The sequence below is a fragment of the Macaca fascicularis genome, chromosome 9 (assembly GCF_037993035.2).
Source record: "Macaca fascicularis isolate 582-1 chromosome 9, T2T-MFA8v1.1".
Lineage (NCBI taxonomy): Eukaryota > Metazoa > Chordata > Mammalia > Primates > Cercopithecidae > Macaca > Macaca fascicularis.
This window is the reverse complement of record NC_088383.1, coordinates 22,685,029-22,706,714: the sequence shown is the minus strand read 5'-3', so window position 1 is coordinate 22,706,714 and position 21,686 is coordinate 22,685,029. Positions and strand designations below refer to the sequence as shown.

Genomic DNA, 21,686 nt, shown 5'->3' with positions numbered 1-21,686 from the left:
TTGTGCTGCTGTAACAAAATACCTGGGAAATAGCTTGAGACTGGCTCATTTATAATGAACAGAAATTTAATTCTCACTCTTCTTGATGCCGGGGAGTCCAAGATCGGGGCATCAGTAGGTTTGGTGTCTGGCGAAGGTTTCTGTCTGTTTCCAAGATGGCACCTTGTTGTTACATCCTCTGGAGGGCACAAACGCGTGTCCTCACAGGGAACAGAAGGGGAAAAGGGGCTGAATGCTGTGTGAAGTCTCTTTTGTAAGAGTCTTAATTTTTTCAAGAGGGAAGGTCTCTCATCACCTCCCAATGGCCTTTTCCTCTTAATATTATTGCATTGGAGGTTGCTTCAACATAAATTTTGGAAGGACTCAAGCATTCAAACCATAGCATTTCACTCCTGACCACCCCCCTCCAAAATTTATATCCTTTTCACATACAAAACATATTAATTACATACCAATAGCCCCCAAAGCCTTAACTCATTCCAGCATCAACTTTAAAGTTTAAGGTCTATAGTCTTATCTAAATATAATCTAAATCAGATATGGGTGAGACTCAAGGTACAATTCATTCTGAGGCCAATTCCCCTCTACCTGTGAACCTGTGAAATCAAACAAGTTATATGCTTCCAGATTATAATGATGGGACAGGCATAAGATTGATATTGTCATGCCAAGAGGGAGAAATGGGAAAGAATAAAGGGGCAACAGTCCCCAAGTTGAAAACCCAATATGGCAAACACCATTAATTTTTGAGGCCTGAGAATAATCAAGTTTGACTTCATGTTTCATCTTCCAGATACACGAGAGTAGAGGTTGGGTCCCCAAGGCTCTGGGCAACCCCAGCACTATAATTTTGCTGGTCACAGCCCACGGAACAGCTATCACAGGCTGGAGTCTCATGTCTGCAAGCTCTCCCAGGCTAGTTGCATGCTGGTGGCTCTGCAGTTCTGAGGTCTTAGTGGGGTCCCTACTCCTATGGCTCCACAGGGCATGGCCCTAGTTGGGGTTGTCTCTGGTGGCGCCACCTTTGTGGCAGTTCTTTGCCTGGGCGCTGAGGCTCTATGAGACATCCATTGAAATCTAGGTAGACATATCTCCACAACTCACACACTTTGTGCACCTGCAGAGTTAGCACCACATGGATGTCACCAAGGCTTACTGCTTGTGCCCCCTGAAGTGGTGGCCTGAGATGCACCATGGCCTGCGTGAGCCGTACCTGAGGCGGCTGAGGAGCATTGTATCTGAATGCACGGAAAAGAAATGAGACATCCTGAGCAACAAGCCCCATGGTTTCACAAGTGTTTTGGGCCCCTTTTTTGAAACTGTTCTGCCCTCAAGGACCTGGTGCTCTGAGCCTGCTATGAGAAGGGCAGCACAGATAATCTCCAAAATACCTTTGCAGTCATTCTTCTATCGTCTTGATGAATAGCATCTGTCTTCCTTCTATTCATATTAAATCTCCTTATGAAATGTTTGCTTGGCCACACCGTTGGCATTCTTCTTCAAGCATACTTTAAAACCTGACCAGGCTGAGAATTTTTTAAATCTTTAACTTCTGCTTTCCTTTTAATTATAAATTTTATATTTAATTTTTTTCTCTCTTCTTGCATTTTACTATGAGTAGTCAAGAGAAGCCATGAAGCATCCTGAACAATTTTCTTAGAGATAGAGGTGTCATCCACAAAATATCCTAGCCCATTGCTCTTAAGTTCTGCCTTCCTCAAAGTAATAGGACCCAAAACACAATTCAGCCAAGTTCATTGCCACTTTACAGCAAGGGTGGCGCTTCTTCCAGTTTCCAATAAACTGCTCCTCATTTCCAACTAAAGCCTTATCAGAATGGCCTTTACTGTCCATATTTGTACCAGTATTCTGATCACAACCACTTAGATCATCTCTAAGATGACTGAGGGTTTCTCTACAGTTCTCCTCTTCTTCAGAGCTCTCACTGGAAGCATGCTTAATGCTTTAGCATGCACTTCAGAGCTGTTCTGGCTTCTTCTACCCATTACTCAATTTCAAAACCACTTCTACATTTTCAGGTATTTGGTATAGTAGCACCACCAGTTCTCAGGATTACTTTCTATTTTAGTTTATTTTGTGCTGCTATACAAAATACCTGAGACTGGGTAATTTATGATCAACAGAAATTTATTCTTACAGTTCTGGAGTCTGAGAAGTCCAAGATCCAAGGTACCAGCAAGTTTAGTATCTGATGAGGCCCTGGTCTCTGTTTCCAAGATGGCACCTTGTTGCTGCATCCTCTACAGGAGATGAATGCTGTGTCCTCACATGGCAGAAGAGATAGAAGAAGAAAGGGGACAGAATGCTGTGTGAAGCCTCTTTTATAAGGCCTTTAATCCTATTTATGAGGGAGGAGCCCTTATGACATAATCACTTTCCAAAGGCTCCACCTCTATGAGACTGTTTCAACATGAATTTTGGAAGGGACACAAATGTTCAAACCATAGCATTAGCTTTCTCTTTTTGCACTGTCTTTGTATGACCTTGCTATTGGTAATACCAGCTTCATATAATGAAATAGGAAGTTTTCTCTCCTCTTCTATTTTTTTTTTCTTTTGAAAAACAGAGCTTTGCTCTTCTTGCCCAGACTGGAGTGCAATCATGCAATCTTGGCTCACTGCAACCTCCGCCTCCCAGGTTCAAGTGATTCTCTTGCCTTAGCCTCCCAAGTAGCTGGGATTACAGGCGCCCACAACCATGCCTGGCTAATTTTTGTATTTTCAGTAGAGATGGGGTTTCACCATGTTGGCCAGGCTGGTCTCAAACTCGTGACCTGAAGTGATCCACCTGCCTTGGCCTCCCTAAGTATTGGGATTATAGGCATGAGCCGTCGTGCCCAGCCTTCCTTTTCTGTTTTCTGAAAGAGAATGTCTAACACTGGTATTAATTCTTGAAATGTTTGGCAGAATTCTCTGGTGAGATCATCTGAGCCTGAATATTTCTTTCTTTGGAGTATTAAAATAAATTAAATTTGATTTATAGTTATAGAGCTATTTAAATATATTTCATGTTTCATTTATCTATTTCATGAGTGAGTTGAGATAGTTTGTGTTTTTTGAGCAATTGGTCTTTTTCATCTAAGTTGTCAAATACATGTATCTAGAGTTGTTCCTAATATTTGCTTTTTGTCCTTTTGATGTCTGTATGCCCTGTAGTGATTTCACATTTTTAATATAGGTAACTTTTGTCTTCTGTTTCCTTTGTCAGATTTGCCAGATGTTGATCTTTTCAAAGGACCAGTTTTTTTGTTTAGTTGATTTTCTCTATGGTTTTTGTTTTCAATTTCATTGATTTCTGCTCTTGTTTTGATTACTTCTTTCCTTCTGTTTGCTTTTGGATTGTTTTGATCTTCTTTTTATAGTTTCTTGATGTGGAAGTTTAGATTATTAATTTGAGACTTTTTCTCTTTTCTAATGTCGGCATTTAATGCTATACATTTCCCTCTCAGCACTGCTTTGGCTGTGTCTCACATATTTTGATTTTTCTTTTTTTTTCTTTTTTTTGGCAGAATGTCAAACAGAACTCCACTCTGTTGCCCAGGCTGAAGTGCAGTGGTGCGGTCTAGGCTCACTACAACCTCTGCCCCCCAGGTTCAAGCAATTCTCCCACCTCAGCCTCCTGAGTAGTTGGGATTACAGCATGTGCCACCATGCCTGGCTTATTTTTTTATTTTTAGTAAAGATAAGGTTTTACCATGTTGGCCCAGGCTGGTCTTGAACTCCTGACCTCAAGTGATCCACCCACCTTGGCATTCCAAAGTGCTGGAATTACAGGCGTGAGCCAGCGCGCTTGGCCACATATTTTGATACATTTTTATTTGACTCAGCTCAGTATTTTTTTTCTTGAGATTTCCTCTTTCATTCATTATTTAAAAGTATATTGTTCAGTTTCCAAATGTTCAGGGCCCTTTTTGTTATATTTCTATTAAACATTGGTAGTTTGATTCCCTTTTCATTAGGAAGCACACTCTGTATGAGTTAAATTCCTTTAAGTTTGTTCAGATCTGTTTTATGGCCCAAGATATGATCCATCTTGGCATATATTCCATGGACATTTGAAAAGAATGTGTATTCTGCTGTGGTGAATTGGAGTGTTCTATAAATGCCAGTTAGATCCAGTTGGCTGATGGCATTGTTGAGTTGTATATCTTTGCCGATTTAGTTATGCTATTAATTATTGAGAGGGGGTATTGGAATTTTTTACTGTATTTATAAATTTGTCTTAAGTTCTGTCAGTTTTTGTTTCACATGTTTTGCAGCTCTGTTGTTTGGTGCATACACATTTAGGATTGCTATGCCATCTTGGTGGATCTTTTTATCATTATATAATGTCTCTCTTCATTCCTGGTAATTTGTTTTTGCCTTATAGTCTACTTTACCTTACCTGATACTAGTATAACTACTTCTGCTTTCTTTTGATTAATGTTTGTATGGTATATCTTTCCAATCGTGGCACTTTCAACCTGCCCATATTGTTATATTTGAAATGAGTTTGCTATAGATAGCATATATATGTAAAAAAGATGAAAAACCATATGTGTATATGTTTGTGTATGTGTATTAAATAGACAGTTTGTGTATTTGCACTGTTTACATTTAATATAGTGATTGATCTCTTAGGGCTTAAGTCTGCCATTTTATTATTTTCTATTTTTTCTCTCTCATTATCATTTCTCTGTTTTCTCTATTACAGATAGCATTTCTCTGTTATAAATAGCATATATATGTAAAAAAGACAAAAGACTGTGTGTGTGTGTGTGTGTGTTAAATAGACAATTTGTGTATTTAAACCATTTACATTTCATATAGTGATTGATATGTTAGGGCTTAAGTCTGCTATTATATTTTTTATTTTCTATTTTTTCTCTCTCATTATCATTTCTCTGTTTTCTTTCTGCCTTCCTGTGGCTCAACATTTTTTTAGAATGCCACTTTAATTTATTTATGGTTTTTTTTTAAACTATATTTCTTTGTATCACTTTTTAGTGGGTATAATAGGTATAATGTTATATATACATAACATATCACAGTCTACTGGTGTCAGATTTTTGCTATTTTGACATGTAAAAACCTTACCTCCCCTTAAATCCCTTTACCTTCCTTGTTTATAGTATCATTGTCTTTAGTATTTTCTCTATAACACTGAAGGTTATAATTTTGATTTAACCGTCATACATAATTAGAAAACTCAAGAGCAGGAGGAAAGTCTATTGTGTTTACTCATATTTTTATTCTTTTGTCCTTTCTTCTTTCCTGGTTGTCCAATATATTTTCTTTTATGATTTTCCGTTTATAGAGCTTCCTTTAGCCATTATTGCAGGATAGGTCCACTGGTGACGAATTCTTTTTGTTTTCCTTCATCTCAGGATGTCTTGGCTTCCCCTTCATTCCGGTAAGATATTGTTACAGGATATTGATTTCAGGTATAGCAGTTATTTTCTTTCAACATTTGAAAAATGCTGTGCCACTTCCTTCTGGCCTCCATGGTTTGGGGTGAGAAATACACTGTCATTTGAATGCTATTTCTACTACAGATAAGGTCTTGTTTCTCTGTTGCTGCTTTTAAGTTGCTGTTCAGAGTCCCAAAACTTTCCAGGGCTGTGTTTTTAGTTTTTTGTTTGTTTGTTTGTTTGTTTTGTTTTGTCTACTTTGTTTTTCAGATTAGGCAATTTAAAATGTTTTTCTATCCTCAAATTCACTGATTCTTTTCCCTGTTTGCTTCATTCTGCTGTTGAGCCCATCCATTAAGTTTTTAACTTCAGTTAGTGTACTACACATCAGCTCTGACATTTCCATTTGGTTCTTCTGTATGTCTTCTATTTGTTTTTGCTGAAACTTTTTATTTATTTGTTTCAAGAATGTTCATTATTGCTTGTCATATCATTATTACATGGCTGCTTTAATAGCTCAATCAAGTAATTATTTATTTACTTTTTTGAGATGGAGTCTCACTCTGTTGCCCAGGCTGGAATGCAATGGTACCGTCTTGGCTCACTGCAACCTCCCCCTCCTGGGTTCAAGTGATTTTCGTGCCTCAGCCTCCCAAGTAGCTGGGATTACAGGTGCACACCACCACGCCCGGCTAATTTTTGCATTTTTAGTAGAGACAGGATTTCACCTTGTGGGTCAGGCTGGTCTCGAACTCCTGACCTGAGATAATCTGCCCACCTCGGCCTCCCAAAGTGCTGGGATTACAGATGTGAGCCACCACGCCCAGCCAAGTGTCTCACGCGTCCGTGTGAAGAGACCTCCAAACAGGCTTTGTGTGAGCAATATGGCTGTTTATTTCACCTGGGTGCAGGCAGGCTGAGTCCGAAAAAGGAGTCAGCAAAGGGTGGTAGATTATCATTAGTTCTTATAGGTTTTGGGATAGGCGGTGGAGTTAGGAGCAATGTTTTGCGGACAGGGGGTGGATCTCACAAAGTACATTCTCAAGGATGTGGAGAATTACAAAGAACCTTCTTAAAGGTGGGGGAGATTACAAACTACATTGATCAGTTACGGTGGGGCAGAAACAAATTACAGTGGTGGAATGTCATCAGTTAAGGCTATTTTCACTTCTTTTGTGGACCTTCAGTTGCTTCAGGACATCTGGATGTATACGTGCAGGTCACAAGGGCTATGATGGCTTAGCTTGGACTCAGAGGCCTGGCACCAAGGAATTTAAATATCCCTTTTATCTTCTTGGCATCTGTTACCTTTTCTCATTCAAATTGAGGCATTCTTGATTCTTGGTGTAACAACTGATTTTTTATTTAAATTTGGACATTTAGGGGTATTATGAAACTTTGGACCTTATTTAAGTCTTCTGTTTTACCTGGTCTTCTTTGGCAATACTCTAGCCATGGAAGGGGCAGTGTTGCCTGTTACTGCTAGATAGAATTGAAGTCCAGGTTTCCTATGTGGTCTGTTTGACAGATGAGGAACGGAGTGTTTGTGGATTCTCAAGTGGGTATGGGTATTCCTGCTTGCCTCGACCTCCACTGATAACACGCTGTCTAGGAAGAGGAGCAGCAATACCTACTTACTGCAGCCCACTTGGCCTCCACTGACATTATGTGGGGATGGTTTTGCTACCATTGGGCAGTTGTGAAAGCCCTGATTCTTCACTAGGCTTCTGTTTTTGTTTTGTTTTGTTTGGTTTGAGATGAAGTCTCATTGTTTGGTCCAGGCTGGAGTGCATTGGCGCAACCTCGGCTCACTGCAACCTCTGCCTCCCAGATTCAAGCGTTCTCCTGCCTCAGGCTCCCTGGTAGCTGGGATTACAGGCACACACCACCACACCCAGCTAATTTTCATGTTTTTAGTAGAAACAAGGTTTCACCATGTTGGCCAGGCTGGTCTTGAACTCCTGACCTCCAGTCATCCAGCCCCCTCAGCCTCCCAAAGTGCTGAGATTACAGGTGTGAGCCACCACACCAGCTCACTAGACTTCCTCTGTAACCACACTGTCTGGTAGAGCGAGAGACACCTATTACTTCTGGGTGGATATGGAGGTTCAGGAGTTCAAGACCAGCCTGGCCAACTTGGTGATACCTATATAGTCTCTACTGACTTTATTAGCAGGAGGAAGATCCACCTTATCTTTTAGCCCTTCTCTCTCTCATCCCCCTGGTGGGGAGGTTGGGTGCCTCATTACAGGCTGCCAATGGCAGAAGCCTAGGTTTCCCATTAGTCTTTGCTGTCATGGTGAGTGGTGGGATGGGGGTGACACTACTTTCTGTCTTGTTTGCCTGAATTAGAGTGGTTATTGTCTAAAAGCTTTATCTTTTAGACAAAAGATAAATGCCTGTGCTGTCTCTTTTTTGGTCCTTTAGCTAGAGAGAGCAGGCTGTTGTTTTTGTTTTGCCCGTATATGTGTGTCTGTGCCTGTTAGTGTTTCTGGGTTGCTAGTTTCTGCAGCACCAAATCTGAGATATGTAAGAAACACAAGAAAAACTCATAGAACTGACCACTCTGGGTATTCTTGAGCCCTGCAGTACCTAGCTGGTCAGCTTTCTCTCTAACTTTCAAATTCTTCTTGTGTTTGTTTTATATATAATGGTTAATTTAAGATGAGTAAACAAATAACTTGTTTACTCTTTTATCTTTTTTATAATTCTTAGTGAGACGAGTGTGGAAAAGTTCTCCATTTTTTCTGAAATGGAAGTTTTATATTAATTTCTCATATGGTTGGGATCTGTGCCTCCACCCAAATCTCATGTCGAAATATAATCACCAGTATTGGAGGTAGGGCCTGGTGAGAGGTGATTGGATCATGGGGGCAATTTCTCATGAATGGTTTAGCAAATCCCCTTGGTGTTCTTCTTGAGACAATGAGTTCTCATAAGATCTGCTTGTTTAAAAGTGTGTGACACCTCCTCCCTCTCTCTCTCTTTTGTTTCTGCCCCTGCCGTGTAAGACACCTGTTCTCCTTTTGCCTTCTGCCATGATTGAAAGCTTCCTGAACTGCCTCCCCAGAGGCAGAAGCAGTCACCCTTCCTGTACAACCTGCAGAGCTGTGAGCCACTTAAACCTCTTTTCTTTATAAGTTACCCAGTCTCAGTTATTTCTAGCATTGTGAGAATGAACTAATACACTTTGTAAAACGACTTTTTTAAAGCTTATTTATTTATGTAGTTTTTAAACTTTTAGGTTCAGGGGAACATGTGAACCTAAAAGTTTAAAAACTACATAAATAAATAAGCTTTTAAAAAAGCTTACATAGGTAAACTCATGTCACAGGAACTTGTTGTACGGATTAATCACCCACATATTAAGCCCAGTACCCAATAGTTATCATTTATACTCCTCTCCCTCCTCCCACCCTCTAACCTCAAGTAGACCTCAGTGTCTGTTGTTTCCTTCTTTGTGCTCATAAGTTTTCATCATTTAGCTCGCACTTTTAAGTGAAAACATATGGTATTTGGTTTTCTGTTCTTGCTTTAGTTTGCTAAGGATAACAGCCTCCAGCTCCATCCATGTTTCTGCAAAAGACATGATCTCATTCTTTTTTATGACTGCATAGTATTCCATGGTGTATATGTACCACATTTTATGGCTGCATAGTATCCCATGGAGCATATGTACCATATTTTCTTTATCAGATTGGTCATTGATGGGCATTCAGGTTGATTCCATGTCTTTGCTATTGTGAATAGTGCTGCAGTGAACATTTGTGTGCATGTGTCTTTATGGTAGAATGATTTACACTCCTCTGAGTATATATTCAGTAATGATATTGCTAGGTTAAATAGTAGTTCTGCTTTTAGCTCTTTGAGGAATCACCATACTGTCTTCCATAATGGTTGAACTAATTTTCACTCCCACCAACAGTGTATAGGTGTTCCCTTTTCTCCACAACCTTGGCATCATCTGTTATTTTTTGGCCTTTTAGTAATAGTCATTCTGACTGGATTGAGATGGTATCTCATTGTGGTTTTGATTTTCATTTCTCTAATAATCAGTGATATGGAGCTTTTTTTCATATGCTTGTTGGCTGCATGGATGTCTTCTTTTGAAAAGTGTCTGTTTATGTCATTTGTCCACTTTTTAATGGGGTTGTTTTTCTCTTGTAAATTTATTTAAGTTCCTTATAGATCCTGGATATTAGACCTTTTGTCACATGCAAAGTTTTCAAAAATTTTCTTCCATTCTGTAGGTTGTCTGTTTACTCTGTTGATCGTTTCTTTATGCTGTGCAGAAGCTCTTAAGTTTAAATCTCAATTGTCAATTTTTGCTTTTGGTTCAATTGCTTTTGGTGTCTTTGTCATGAAATCTTTGCCCATTCCTACATCCAGGATGCTATTGCCTATGTTGTCTTCCAGGGTTTTTATAGTTGGGTTTTATGTTTAAGTCTTTACTCCATCTTTAGTTTTTTGTATATGGTGTAAAGAAAAGATCCAGTTTCAATCTTCTGCATATGGCTAGCCAGTTATCCCAGCACCACTTACTGAATAGGGAGTCCTTATTGCTTGTTTTTATCAGCTTTGTCAAAGGTCAGATGATTATAGGTGTGCAGCCTTATTTCTGGGTTCTCTGTTCTGTTCCGTTGGTTTATGTGCCTGTTTTTGTATCAGTACCATGCTGTTTTGGTTACTCTAGCCCTATAGTATAGTTAGAAGTCAGGTAGTGTGATGCCTCCAGTTTTGTTCTTTTTGCTTAGGATTGCCTTGGCTATTCAGGCTCTTTTTCATTTTGTATGAATTTTAAAATAGTTTTATCTAGTTCCTTGAAGAATGTCATTGTTAATTTGATAGGAATAGCATTGAATCTGTAAATTACTTTCAGCAATATGGCCATTTAAATGATACTGATTCTTCCTATCCGTGAGCATGGGATGTTTTTCTACTTGTTTGTGTCTTCTCTGATTTCTTTATTTGAGTTTTGTAATTCTCGTCGTAGAGCTCTTTCACCTCCCTGGTTGGCTGTATTCCTAGGTATTTTGTTCTTTTTGTGGCAGTTGTGAATGGGATTGCCTTTCTGATTTGACTCTCGGCTTGGCAGTTGTTGGAGTATAGGAATGCTAGTGATTTTTGTACATTGATTTGTATCCTGAAACTTTGCTGAAGTTGTTTACCAGCTAAAGGAGCTTTGGGCCAAAACTATGGCGTTTTCTAGATATATAATCATGTCAACTGCAAACAGGGACAGTTTAGCTTTCTCTTTATTTGAATGCCCTTTATTTCTTTCTCTTGCCTAATTGCTTCAGCTAGGACTTTCAATACTGTGTTGAATAAACTGTGTTGAATAGAAGTGGTGAGAAAGGGCATCCTTGTCTTGTGCCGATTTTCAAAGGGAATACCTAGTTTGTTGAGAGTTTTTTTTTTCTTTTTACATAAAGTGGTGTTGAATTTTATTGAAAGCTTTTTCTGTGTCTATTCAGGTAATCATGCAGTTTTTGACTTTAGTTCTGTTTATGTGAAGAATCACATTTGTTAATTTGCGTATGTTGTACCAACCTTGCTACCTGGGGATGAAGAATACTTGATTGAGGTGGATTAGCTTTTTGATATGCTGCTGTATTCAGTTTTCCAAATATTTTGTAGTTTTTGCATCACTGTTAATCAAGGATATTAGCCTGAAGTTTTTTTGTTGTTGTGGCTCTGCCAGGTTTTGGTATCAGGATGATGCTGGCCTCATAGAATGAATTTGGGAGGAGTCCTTCCTCCTCAGTTTTTTGGAATAGTTTCTATAGGAATGGTACCAGCTCTTCTTTGTACATCTGGTAGAATTCAGCTGTGAATCCATCAGGTCCTGGCCTTTTTTTAGTTGGGAGCCTAATTTATTACTGATTCAATTTTGGAGCTCGTTATTGGTATATTCAGGGAATCAATTTCTTTCTGGTTCAGTCTTGGGAGGGTGTGTGTGTCCAGGAATCTCTTTTAGGTTTTCTGGTTTGTGTGCATAGAGGTTTCTGTAGTAGTTTCTATTGGTTATCTTTACTTCTTTGGAGTCAGTGGTAATGATGAGTCCCTTCATCATTTCTAATTGTGTGTATTTGGATTTTCTCTCTATTAGCCTAGCTAGTAGCTTATCTATCTTGTTAATTAAAAAAAAAAAAATCCATTTCTGGATTTGTTTATCTTTTGAATGGTTTTTCTTGTCTCTGTCTCCTTCATTTCAGCTCTGATTTTGGTTATGTTTTGTCTTCTGCTATCTTTGCAGTTGATTTGTTGTTACTTCTCTAATTCTTTCCGTTGTGATGTTAGATTGTTAATTTGAGATCTTTCTGACTTTTTGATGTGGGCATTTAGTGCTATGAATTTCCCTCTTAACACTGCCTTAGCTGTGTCCCAGATATTCTGGTATGTTGTATCTTTGGTTTCATTAGTTTCAAGTAACTTCTTGATTTCTGCCTTTATTTCATGATTTATCTAAAAGTCATTCAGTAGTATGTCATTTAATTTCCATGTAATTGCATTCTTTTGAGCAAGTTTCTTAGTCTTGACTTCTGTTTTTATTGCACTGTGGTTCGAGAGTGTGTTTAGTGTGGTTTTGGTTCTTTTGCATTTGCTGAGGACAGTTTAATATTCAATTATGTGATCAATTTTAGAGTATGTGCCATGTGGCAAGGAGAAGAATGTATATTCTGTTGTTTTGGGGTAGAAAGTTCTGTAGAGATCTATCAGATCCATTTGGTTCACTGTTGATTTTGAGTCCTGAATATCTTTGTTAATTTTCTGCCTCAGTGATGTGTCTAATACTGTCAATGGAGGGTTGAAGTCTTCCACTAGTAATGTGGGTGAGTCTTTGTCTCTTTTTAAGTCTCTAAGAACCTGCTTTAATCTTTAATTAGGATTGCAACCCCTGCTTTTTCCTGTTTTCCATTTGCTTGGTAGTTTTCCCTTCATTTCTTTATTTTGAGCCTAAGGGTATCATTACTTGTGAGATGGGTCTCTTGAAGGCAGCATACCATTGAGTCTTGTTTTTTTATCTGGCTTGTCACTCTCTGTGACTTTTAAGTGGGACATTTAGCACATTTACATTCAGGGTTAGTATTAATATGTGTGGATTTGATCCTGTCATTGTATTATTAGCTGGTTATTATGTTGACTTGTTTGTGTGGTTAATTTATAGTGACACTGGTTTGTGTATTTTTGTATTAGCTTGTAGCAGTCTTTCGTTTCTGTATTTATGCTCCTTTATAAATGCTTATTTAAAAAGACATCACTTGCAATTGTAATGAAACACCCCAGAAATAAATACAAACAACTGAATTTATTTGCTTTTTTAAAAAATAACTGATTCTCTATATGTAGCCCAAATTAGTTCTGCTATTGCTCAACTTCAATGGTGATTTCATACCTTTCAGTGTAAAAGCATTATCAATAATTATTCAGTCATTTCTCCTAATAGCATTTACTGTGTTAATAGTTTCACCTCTCTATGAAGAAACAGTAAATAGTCATACACACACTCAAACACATACATACCCACATGCAGTTATATTTGAGTACTTTTGTTTCTGGGAGAATTGCTGGGGAAAATGCTGTATATTTTAATTTTAATAGATACGTTTAGACTGCTTTCCAGAAAGGCTGTAATAGAATAATTCACCTTTCCTCCACCAATTTAAAAGTAGCCTTTTCCCTGCCAACAGCACATCTGAATTAGATTTTAAATTTGTACCCATATGATTGGTATAAAATTATATCTTGGTATTACTTAATTTGTATTTCTTTAACCTTTAGAGTGTATGAGCCTGTTTTCTTATTTCTTGGCCATGTGGATTTGCTCAATTGTGGATTGCCCATTTATGACCTTTGCCTATATTTTTCTATTGGATTGCTTATCCCCTTGTCCATTTATAAAATCTCTTTATAGCAATCTTCTCTTTATACTCTGAATTGGATACATCCTTTTCAAATCTATTATTTGTCTCTTGATTTGTTTACTCTTTTATCTTTTTTGTAATAGCATCTGGGTTTTCATTCTTAATTAAGACGTCTCCTTCCTTTAAATAGTATATGTAGTTTTTAAGATTTCTTTTTGCAAAATTTTTATTGTTTTGGCTTTTAAAGTCAACTCTCTTATCTATCTGGAATTTATTTGTGTATACAGTGTAAGAGTATGTCCAATTTTCTTTTAAATGGATATTCAGTTGTGTAAGCATTACTAATTAAATTGTTTTCCCACTAAATTGAAATACAGACAATCCTAGACTTATAATGATTTGACTTACAATTTTTTGACTTTATGATAGTGCAAAAACAATACTGTACTTTGAATTTTGAATCTTTTACTGGACTGGCAATATGCAGTAGGATACTCCCTCATAATGCTGTGTAACAGCAGCAGACTGCAGTGTCCACTTAGCCATATGATCATGAGGGTTAAAACTGATCCCCTACGGTGTACTGTGTCACTGTGTTATTTTGCCCAACTGTAAGGTAATGTAAATGTTCTGAGTACACTTAAGGTAGGCTAGACTAAGCCATGATGTTAGTTTTATTAAATGCATTTTCAAATTAAGGATGTTTTCAATATATGGTAAGTTTATCAGGATGTAATCCCATAATAAGTCAACAAGCATTGGTATTTACAGATTCTCTATTCTCTTGTAGGAATTCATCTATTCCTATGCCAGTATATATTGATTTTGTTACATTGGCAGTTTAGTACATGCATATACACACATACACACAGGGTGGTGAAAATACTCTTATAAGGCTGTTTGAGTTTGACTATAGTAATTAAGAATAGAGTTGCTTCTCAGTGTCAAGTCTCCAATTAAAATGGTGTGTGTGTGTGTGTGTGTGTGTGTGTGTGTGTGTGTGACAGAATCTCACTCTGTCACCCAGGCTGGAATGCAGTGGTGTGATCTCGGCTAACCCCACCCACCACCTCCTGGGCTCAAGTGATTCTCATGCCTCAGCTTCCCAAGTAGTTGGAATTACATGCATGTGCCACCACACCCAGCTAATTTTGCATTTTTAGTAGAAGAAGCGTTTTGCCATTTTGCTCAGGCTGGTCTCAAAATCCTGGCCTCCAGTGATGCATCTGCCTTGGCCTCCCAAAGTGCTGGGATTACAGTTGTGAGTTACTGCTCCCAGGCCCAAAATGGGATTTAATAAGGAGCCCAATGGATTGCCATCTGTTCATAACTACTGTTGCCAGATCATATTTCACCTTTGTAAAATATTGAAAAATAAATGTATACCATTTAGTGAGAGCCAGTTTTTTTTATAGATGAGAAAGTTGATGCTGTTCTAAGTGGTAAGTTATTTGCCCAGTATTATTTAACTATTGCATGGTAAAGTTAGGATTACAACATTAAATTGAAGCTCTTTTTATTGTGCCAAAATGAAATATTTTGTGAAAAGTACTTTGAAAACAAAGGTGTTTGTATCAATGCAAATTGATATGATGGCTATCTCATGATCGTCTCCACAATAGTAGCAGCTCTGAGTTTTGTTTAGAAACAGTGCAATGGTTTATGTACAATAATACTTATAGCTAATTATTTATAACAGAACAATTATATTTTGATATTTTCTTTCAGGATATGGACTATGAATAAAATGTTAGAAATTAATTTTGTTCTTTAAAAATCTCAATAATTGGTTCTTTTAAACATTTTTTAGAACAGAAGAAAGTTAAAAAACCCAAACCTGAATTTCCTGTATACACACCTTTAGAAAGTACATATATTCAGTCTTATGATCATGGAACTTCCATAGAAGAAATTGAGGAACAAATGGATGATTGGTTGGAAAACAGGAACCGAACACAGAAAAAACAGGTAAATAAACTTTATAAAACTTGTTTTGAGTAAAACATTTATAGAAAAGCACATAAAATATAGGGTTAAAATATAGGATTAGCTCACAATATAGTGCTTTGTTTTATTGCACTTCACAAATACTGTTGTTTTGTTTTGTTTTTGAGATGGAGTCTCGCTCTGTCACCCAGGCTGGAGTGCAGTGGTGCGATCTCAGCTCACTGCAAGCTCCGCCTCCCGGGTTCATGCTATTCTCCTGCCTCAACCTCCCAAGTAGCTGGGGCTACAGGCGCCCGCCACCACGCCCAGCTAATTTTTTGTGTTTTTAGTAGAGATGAGGTTTCACTGTGTTAGCCAGGATGGTCTCGATCTCCTGACCTCATGATCTGCCCACCTTGGCCTCCCAAAGTGCTGGGATTACAGGCGTGAGCCACTGTGCCCGGCGGGGTTTTTTTTTGTTTTTTTTTTTTTAACAAATTGAGGGTTTGTGGCAGCTATGAGTTGAGCAAGTTTACAGGCACCATTTTTCCAAAAGCATCTCCTTTATGTCTCTATATAACATTTTGGTAATTCTTGTGGTATTTCAAACTTTTCATTATTTTAACATCTGGTATGGTGATCTCTGATAAGCGACCTCTGACATTTCTATTATAATTATTTGGGGTACCGTGAAGTGCACCCGTACAAGTCAGCAAACTTAATTGGTAAATATTATGTATATTCTGCCTGCTCCACTAATCAATCATTCCCTAGTCTCTTTCTGTCTCCTCTGGTCTCCCTACTCCCTAAGACACAGCAGTATTGAAATTAGGTCAATTAATAACCCTACCGTGGCTTCCAGGTGTTCAAGTGAAAGGCAGAGTTGCATGTGTGTCACTTTACATAAAAATGGTTAAACTTGGTGAGGAAGGCATGGTTGAAAGCCAAGACAGGCCAAAAGCTAGGCTTCTTGCACCAAACAGTTAGCTAAGTTGCACATGCAAAGGGCACATTCTTGAAGGAAATTGAAAGTGCTATTCCAGTGAATACATCAAAGATAAGCAAGCAAAACAACCTTATTGCTGATATGGAGAAAGTTTGAGTGGTCTGGATAGAAGATCAAATCAGCCACAACATTCCCTTGAGCCAAAGCCTAATCCAGAGCAATGCCCTATCTCTCTTCATTCTAAGAAGGCCAAGATAAGTGAGGAAGCTGCAGAAGAAAAGTTGGAAGCTAGCAGAGGTTAGTTCATTAGGCTTAAGGAAAGCAGCTGTCTCCATAACATAAAAGTGCAGTGTGCAGCAGCAAGTGCTGATGGAGAAGCTGCAGCAAGATATCCAGAGGATCTAGCCAAGATCATTGATGAAGGTGGCTACACCAGCCAACAGATTTTTCAACGTAATGAAACAGCTTTCTACTGGAAAAAGATGCCATCTGGGACTTTCATGGCTAGAGAGGGGAAGAAGTTCATGCCTGGCTTCAAAGCTTCAAAAGACAGGCTGACTTTCTTGTTAGGGACTAATGCAACTGGTAACTTTAAGTTGAAGCCAGTGCTCATTTATCATTCTGAAAATCCTAGGGTACTTAAGAATTGTGCTAAATCCATTCTATCTGTGCTCTATACATGGAACAATAAAGCCTGGACGACAGCACATCTGTTTACGGCATGGTTTACTGAAGCCTGCTGTTGAGACCTATTGCTAAAAAAAAATATTTTTTTCAAAATATTACTGCTGATCGACAGTGTACCTAGTCACCCAAGAACACTAAGGGAGATATGCAAGGAGATGAGCATTATCTATATGCCCACTACCACAACAGCCATTCTGCAGCCTATGAATCAAGGAGCCCTTCCAATTTCAGTTTTATTATTTAAGACATATATTTGATGAGGCTGTAGTTGCCATAGAGAGTGATTCCTCTGATGGATCTGGGCAAAGTAAATTGAAAACTTTCTGGGAAGGATTTACCATTCTAGATGCCATTATAAATCATGCAATTCATGATTGATGGGAGGAGGTCAAAATATCAACATTAACAGGAGATTAGAAGAAGTTTATTCTAATCCTTGTGGATGACTTTGACGGGTTCAAGATTTCGTTGGAGGAAATAACTGCAGATACAGTGTCAATAGCAAGAGAGCTAGAATTAGAAGTGGAGCCTGAAGATGTGACTGAATTGCTGCAATCTCATGGTCAAACTTGAAGAGATAAGGAGTTGTTTCTTATGGGTGAACAAAGAAAGTGTTCTTGAGATGGAATCTCTTCCTGGTGAAGATGCTGTGAAAGTTGTTGAAATGACAACAAAGGATTGAGAATATTCTATAAGCTTCACTGATAAAGGAACTAGCAGGGTTGGAGAGGGTAAAATGCTATCAAGCAGCATCACATGCCTCAGAGAAATCTTTTGTGAAAGGAAGAGTTAATGCATCAAACTTCATTATTGTCTTATTTTAGGAAATTGTCATAGACACCCCAACCTTTACCAGCCACCACCCCAGTGAGTCAGCAGCCACTAACATGGAGGCAAGACCCTCTACCAACAGAAAGATTATGATTTATTGAAAGACTCAGATGGTTGTTAATACTTTTTAACAATAAAATATTTTTTAAATTAAGTATGTACATTGTTTTTTGGACATAATGCTATCACACACTTAAACTAAGCTATAATGTAAACATAGCTTTAAAAATTTTTTTAATTTTTTTTTTGAGACAGTCTCTCTGTGTCATCCAGGCTAGAGTGCAAGTGGCATGATCTTGGCTCACTGCAGCCTCTGCCTCCTGGGTTCAAGAGATTCTTATGTCTCAGCCTCCTGAGAAGCTGAGATTATAGGCAAGTGCAATCACGCCCTGCTGATTTTTGTAATTTCGGTAGAGATGGGGTTTCACCGTGTTGGCCAAGCTGGTCTCAAACTCCTGGCCTCAAGTGATCCGCCCACCTCGGCCTCCTAAAGTGCTGGGATTATAGGTGTGAGCTACTGCGCCTGACTTGTAAACATAACATTTATAAGTACTGGGAAACCAAAAAATTTGTGTGGCTCATTTTTTTTTTTTTTTTTTTTTTTTTTGAGACGGAGTCTCACTCTGTCGCCCGGGCTGGAGTACAGTGGCCGGATCTTAGCTCACTGCAAGCTCCGCCTCCCGGGTTTACGTCATTCTCCTGCCTCAGCCTCCCGAGTAGCTGGGACTACAGGCGCCCGCCACCTCGCCCGGCTCGTTTTTTGTATTTTTTTAGTAGAGACGGGGTTTCACTGTGTTAGCCAGGATGGTCTCGATCTCCTGGCCTCGTGATCCGCCCGTCTCGGCCTCCCAAAGTGCTGGGATTACAGGCTTGAGCCACTGCACCCGGCCTATTTTTTTACAGTATTAACTTTATTGTGGTAGCCTGGACCTGAACTTGGAATATCTCTGAGGTATGCGTGTATAGAGATGCAGCTCAGCGAACTATCACAGGTGACGCAAGTTAACCATTGCGTAGATCAATGACTAGAATCCAGAAACCATGCTTTCTGCCACTCACTATTTCTTTTCTTCCACGAAGATGATGACGTTCCTGACTTCAGAGTAGTTTTCCCTGCTTGTTAGTTTATAAATAGCATCATTTCATATGTAGTCCTTTGTGTATGATTTCCTCTATTCAATGTATTTGTGAGATTTATTCATCAGTATATTTGTGAGATTTATTAATAATTGCATATAGCAGTAATTTATTTTCATTGCTGTATAATACTTTATAAATATAGCACAATTTATTTTTGTTGGAGAAATGTAGTGTTTTCAGTTTGGGGCTATAATGAATAATTTCTCTGTGAACAGTCTTGTGCATGCCTTTTAGTACGTATATGTGTAAATTTCAATTTTTGGAGTTAGTTGCAGGGTCAAAGCTCAACTTCAGTAAATACAGTTGATCCTTGAAAAACATAGGCTTAAACTGCTTGGGTCCACTTATATATGGATTTTTTTCCAAAAAATATTTTGGAAAATTTTTAGACAATTTTGGGTAATTTTTCAAATCTCAAACCACGTAGCCTAGAAATATTGAAAAAATTAAGAAAAAGTTAGGCATGTCATGCATAAAATATATATAGATACTAGTGTATTTTATCACTTATTACCATAAGATATATATAAATCTGTCATAAAAAGTTAAAACTTATCAAAATGTACACAAATACTTACCGTACATGGCACCATTTGCAGATGAGGGTAATGATGTAAATATGCAATACTAAATCATAACTGTGTAAAATAAACTGTAGCACACAGTGTACCTACTATACTACTATAATAATTTAAAACACCTCCTGTTGCTGTTGCAGTAGGCTCACGTGTTGCAAGTATTGGCTTAAACCTCCCCATGATGCTAATCATCTCTGTGTGAGCAGTTTGTCTCTCCAGTAAATTGCATAGCATAGAAAATGTGATCTATCTTAGTTCTTATGTGTTTTTTATCATGTTTAGTAAAATCCTGTAAACCTTGAATAACACCATCGGGCCTATGGAAAGTATCACTAGTGATGCTAGGACTGCTCTCGAGAACCAGAGAAAAGTCATGACATTACAAGAAAAAGTTGAATTGTTTTATAAGTACAGTAGAGTGAGGTCTGCACCTGCTGTTGGCTGCCATTTCAGACAGACAACAACATGAATTTAGGGTATTGATAAATACAGTACATTACTAAAAAGGTGTTTTCCTTAAGATTTTGTGTTCTCTAGTTTATTGTAAGAATGCAGTACATAAGCATGCAAAATATGTGTTAATTTATTGTCTATATTATTATTAAAGGTTCCAGTCAACAGTAGGCTGTTAGTAGTTAAGTTTTTGGGGAGCCAAAAGTTATACTTAGATTTTCAACTGCCCAAGGGTTGGCGCCCCAGCCTCCATATTGTTCAGGGGTCAGCTGTGTTTTCCAAAAGTTTGTGTCAATTTATATTTTAGCAGCAGGATATGAGTATTCCAGTTACTCTATATTTTTGCCAATACTTGGTCAAGTCTTTCATATTTTAACCATTCTGGTAAGTATGTGGTGATACCTAATTTTGGTCTAAGTGGCATATCCTTTAATGAATAAGACGGAACACCTTTTCTTATGGTTATTGGATACTGATATCTTACTCTGTGAAGTGCCTTTCCAAATCTTTCTTTAATTGTGTTGACTTTTTGCTTTTGAGACTGGATTATAAAGAGTTCTTTCTGTATTTCAGAAATAAGCGTTTTGCACATATTTTCTCCCATTCTGCTTGGTGTTTTTTTGCTCTTAGTGTTGTCATTTGATGACTAGAACTTACTCATTATGTTAATCAGTCTGCCTTTTCCTTATTTGGTGTTTTCTGTGTTCGTGTGTGTGTGTGTGTGTGTGTGTGTGTGTGTGTGTGTGTATATATAATTTTTTTTTTTTTTTTTTTTTTTTTTGGAGACAGGGTCTCACTGTGTCACCCAGGCTGAAGCACAGTGATGCAGTCATGGCTCACTGCAGCCTCAATTTCCCAGGCTTAAGTGATCCTCACACCTCAACCTCCTGAGTAGCTGGAACCACAAGCATACACCACCACACCCAGCTAATTTTTTAATGTTTTCTAGAGTTTGGGTCTCTCTGTGTTGCCAAGTCTGGTCCAACCCCCTAGGCTCAAGTTATCCTGCCTCAGCCTCCCCAAAGTGTTAGGATTTACAAGCATGAGCCGCCACGCCTGAATGAACAAATATTTTTCTGTCTCACAACTATAAAGATTTTGAAGCTTTATTATTTGACTTAAACATTTCAATTAAACATCCTGGAATGTTTTGTTTGTTTGGCATTAAGTAATGATCAAGATTAATGTTTTGTTCCAAAAGTTCTCCAAACCCATGGGCCTGCTACAAATTATTTTAAAAACTGCATCCTACAGCTCTACAAAGGTCACTTTAATCATAATCCAAGTGCCCTTAACTGTGTAGGTCTGTTTCCAGATGTTCTGCTTAGTTCCATTTATCTACTTGTTCATGCTTGTGCTACTACCACACAGTCTTAATCACTGTAGCTTCATGATAGGTATCCAGTACAGTAATTTTCCAATTTTGTTTTCCTTCTTCAAGATTGCCATTTTACATTTTCATATAAATGTTTAATGTAGCTTGTTTTCCACAAATTATTCAGCTGAGATATGTAATTGGGATAACAATTATATATGTATCAGTTGTGGAGAAATTGACATTCAAATTGTATTAACTCTAAAACCCATAAATAGATCCATTAGTTTAGATCTTTTGAAGTTTTTTCAGGCTGGGCACAGTGGCTCACGCCTGTAATCTTAGCACTCTGGGAGGCTGAGGCGGGCAGGTCACTTGGAGTTAAGAGTTCCAGACCAGCCTGGGCAACATGGTGAAACCCCATCTCCACCAGAAAATACAAAAATTAGCCAGGTGTGGTGACATGCACCTGTAATCCCAGCTACTCAGGAGCCTGAGGTAGGAGAATCTCTTGAACCCAGGAAGTGGAGATTGC

General features: G+C 38.2%; 1 protein-coding gene across 5 annotated transcripts in view; it reads left to right on the top strand.

The window, feature by feature from the left end:
* Window positions 1-21,686, top strand: part of DNAJC1 (DnaJ heat shock protein family (Hsp40) member C1) — a 239,673-nt gene that overhangs the window by 104,398 nt on the left and 113,589 nt on the right. For all 5 annotated transcript variants that reach the window (XM_074001181.1, XM_005564782.5, XM_074001182.1 and 2 more), the window contains one exon: window positions 15,086-15,243. In XM_074001181.1, the coding sequence (XP_073857282.1) occupies window positions 15,086-15,243 (158 nt within the window). The remainder of the gene's footprint in view (window positions 1-15,085; window positions 15,244-21,686) is intronic.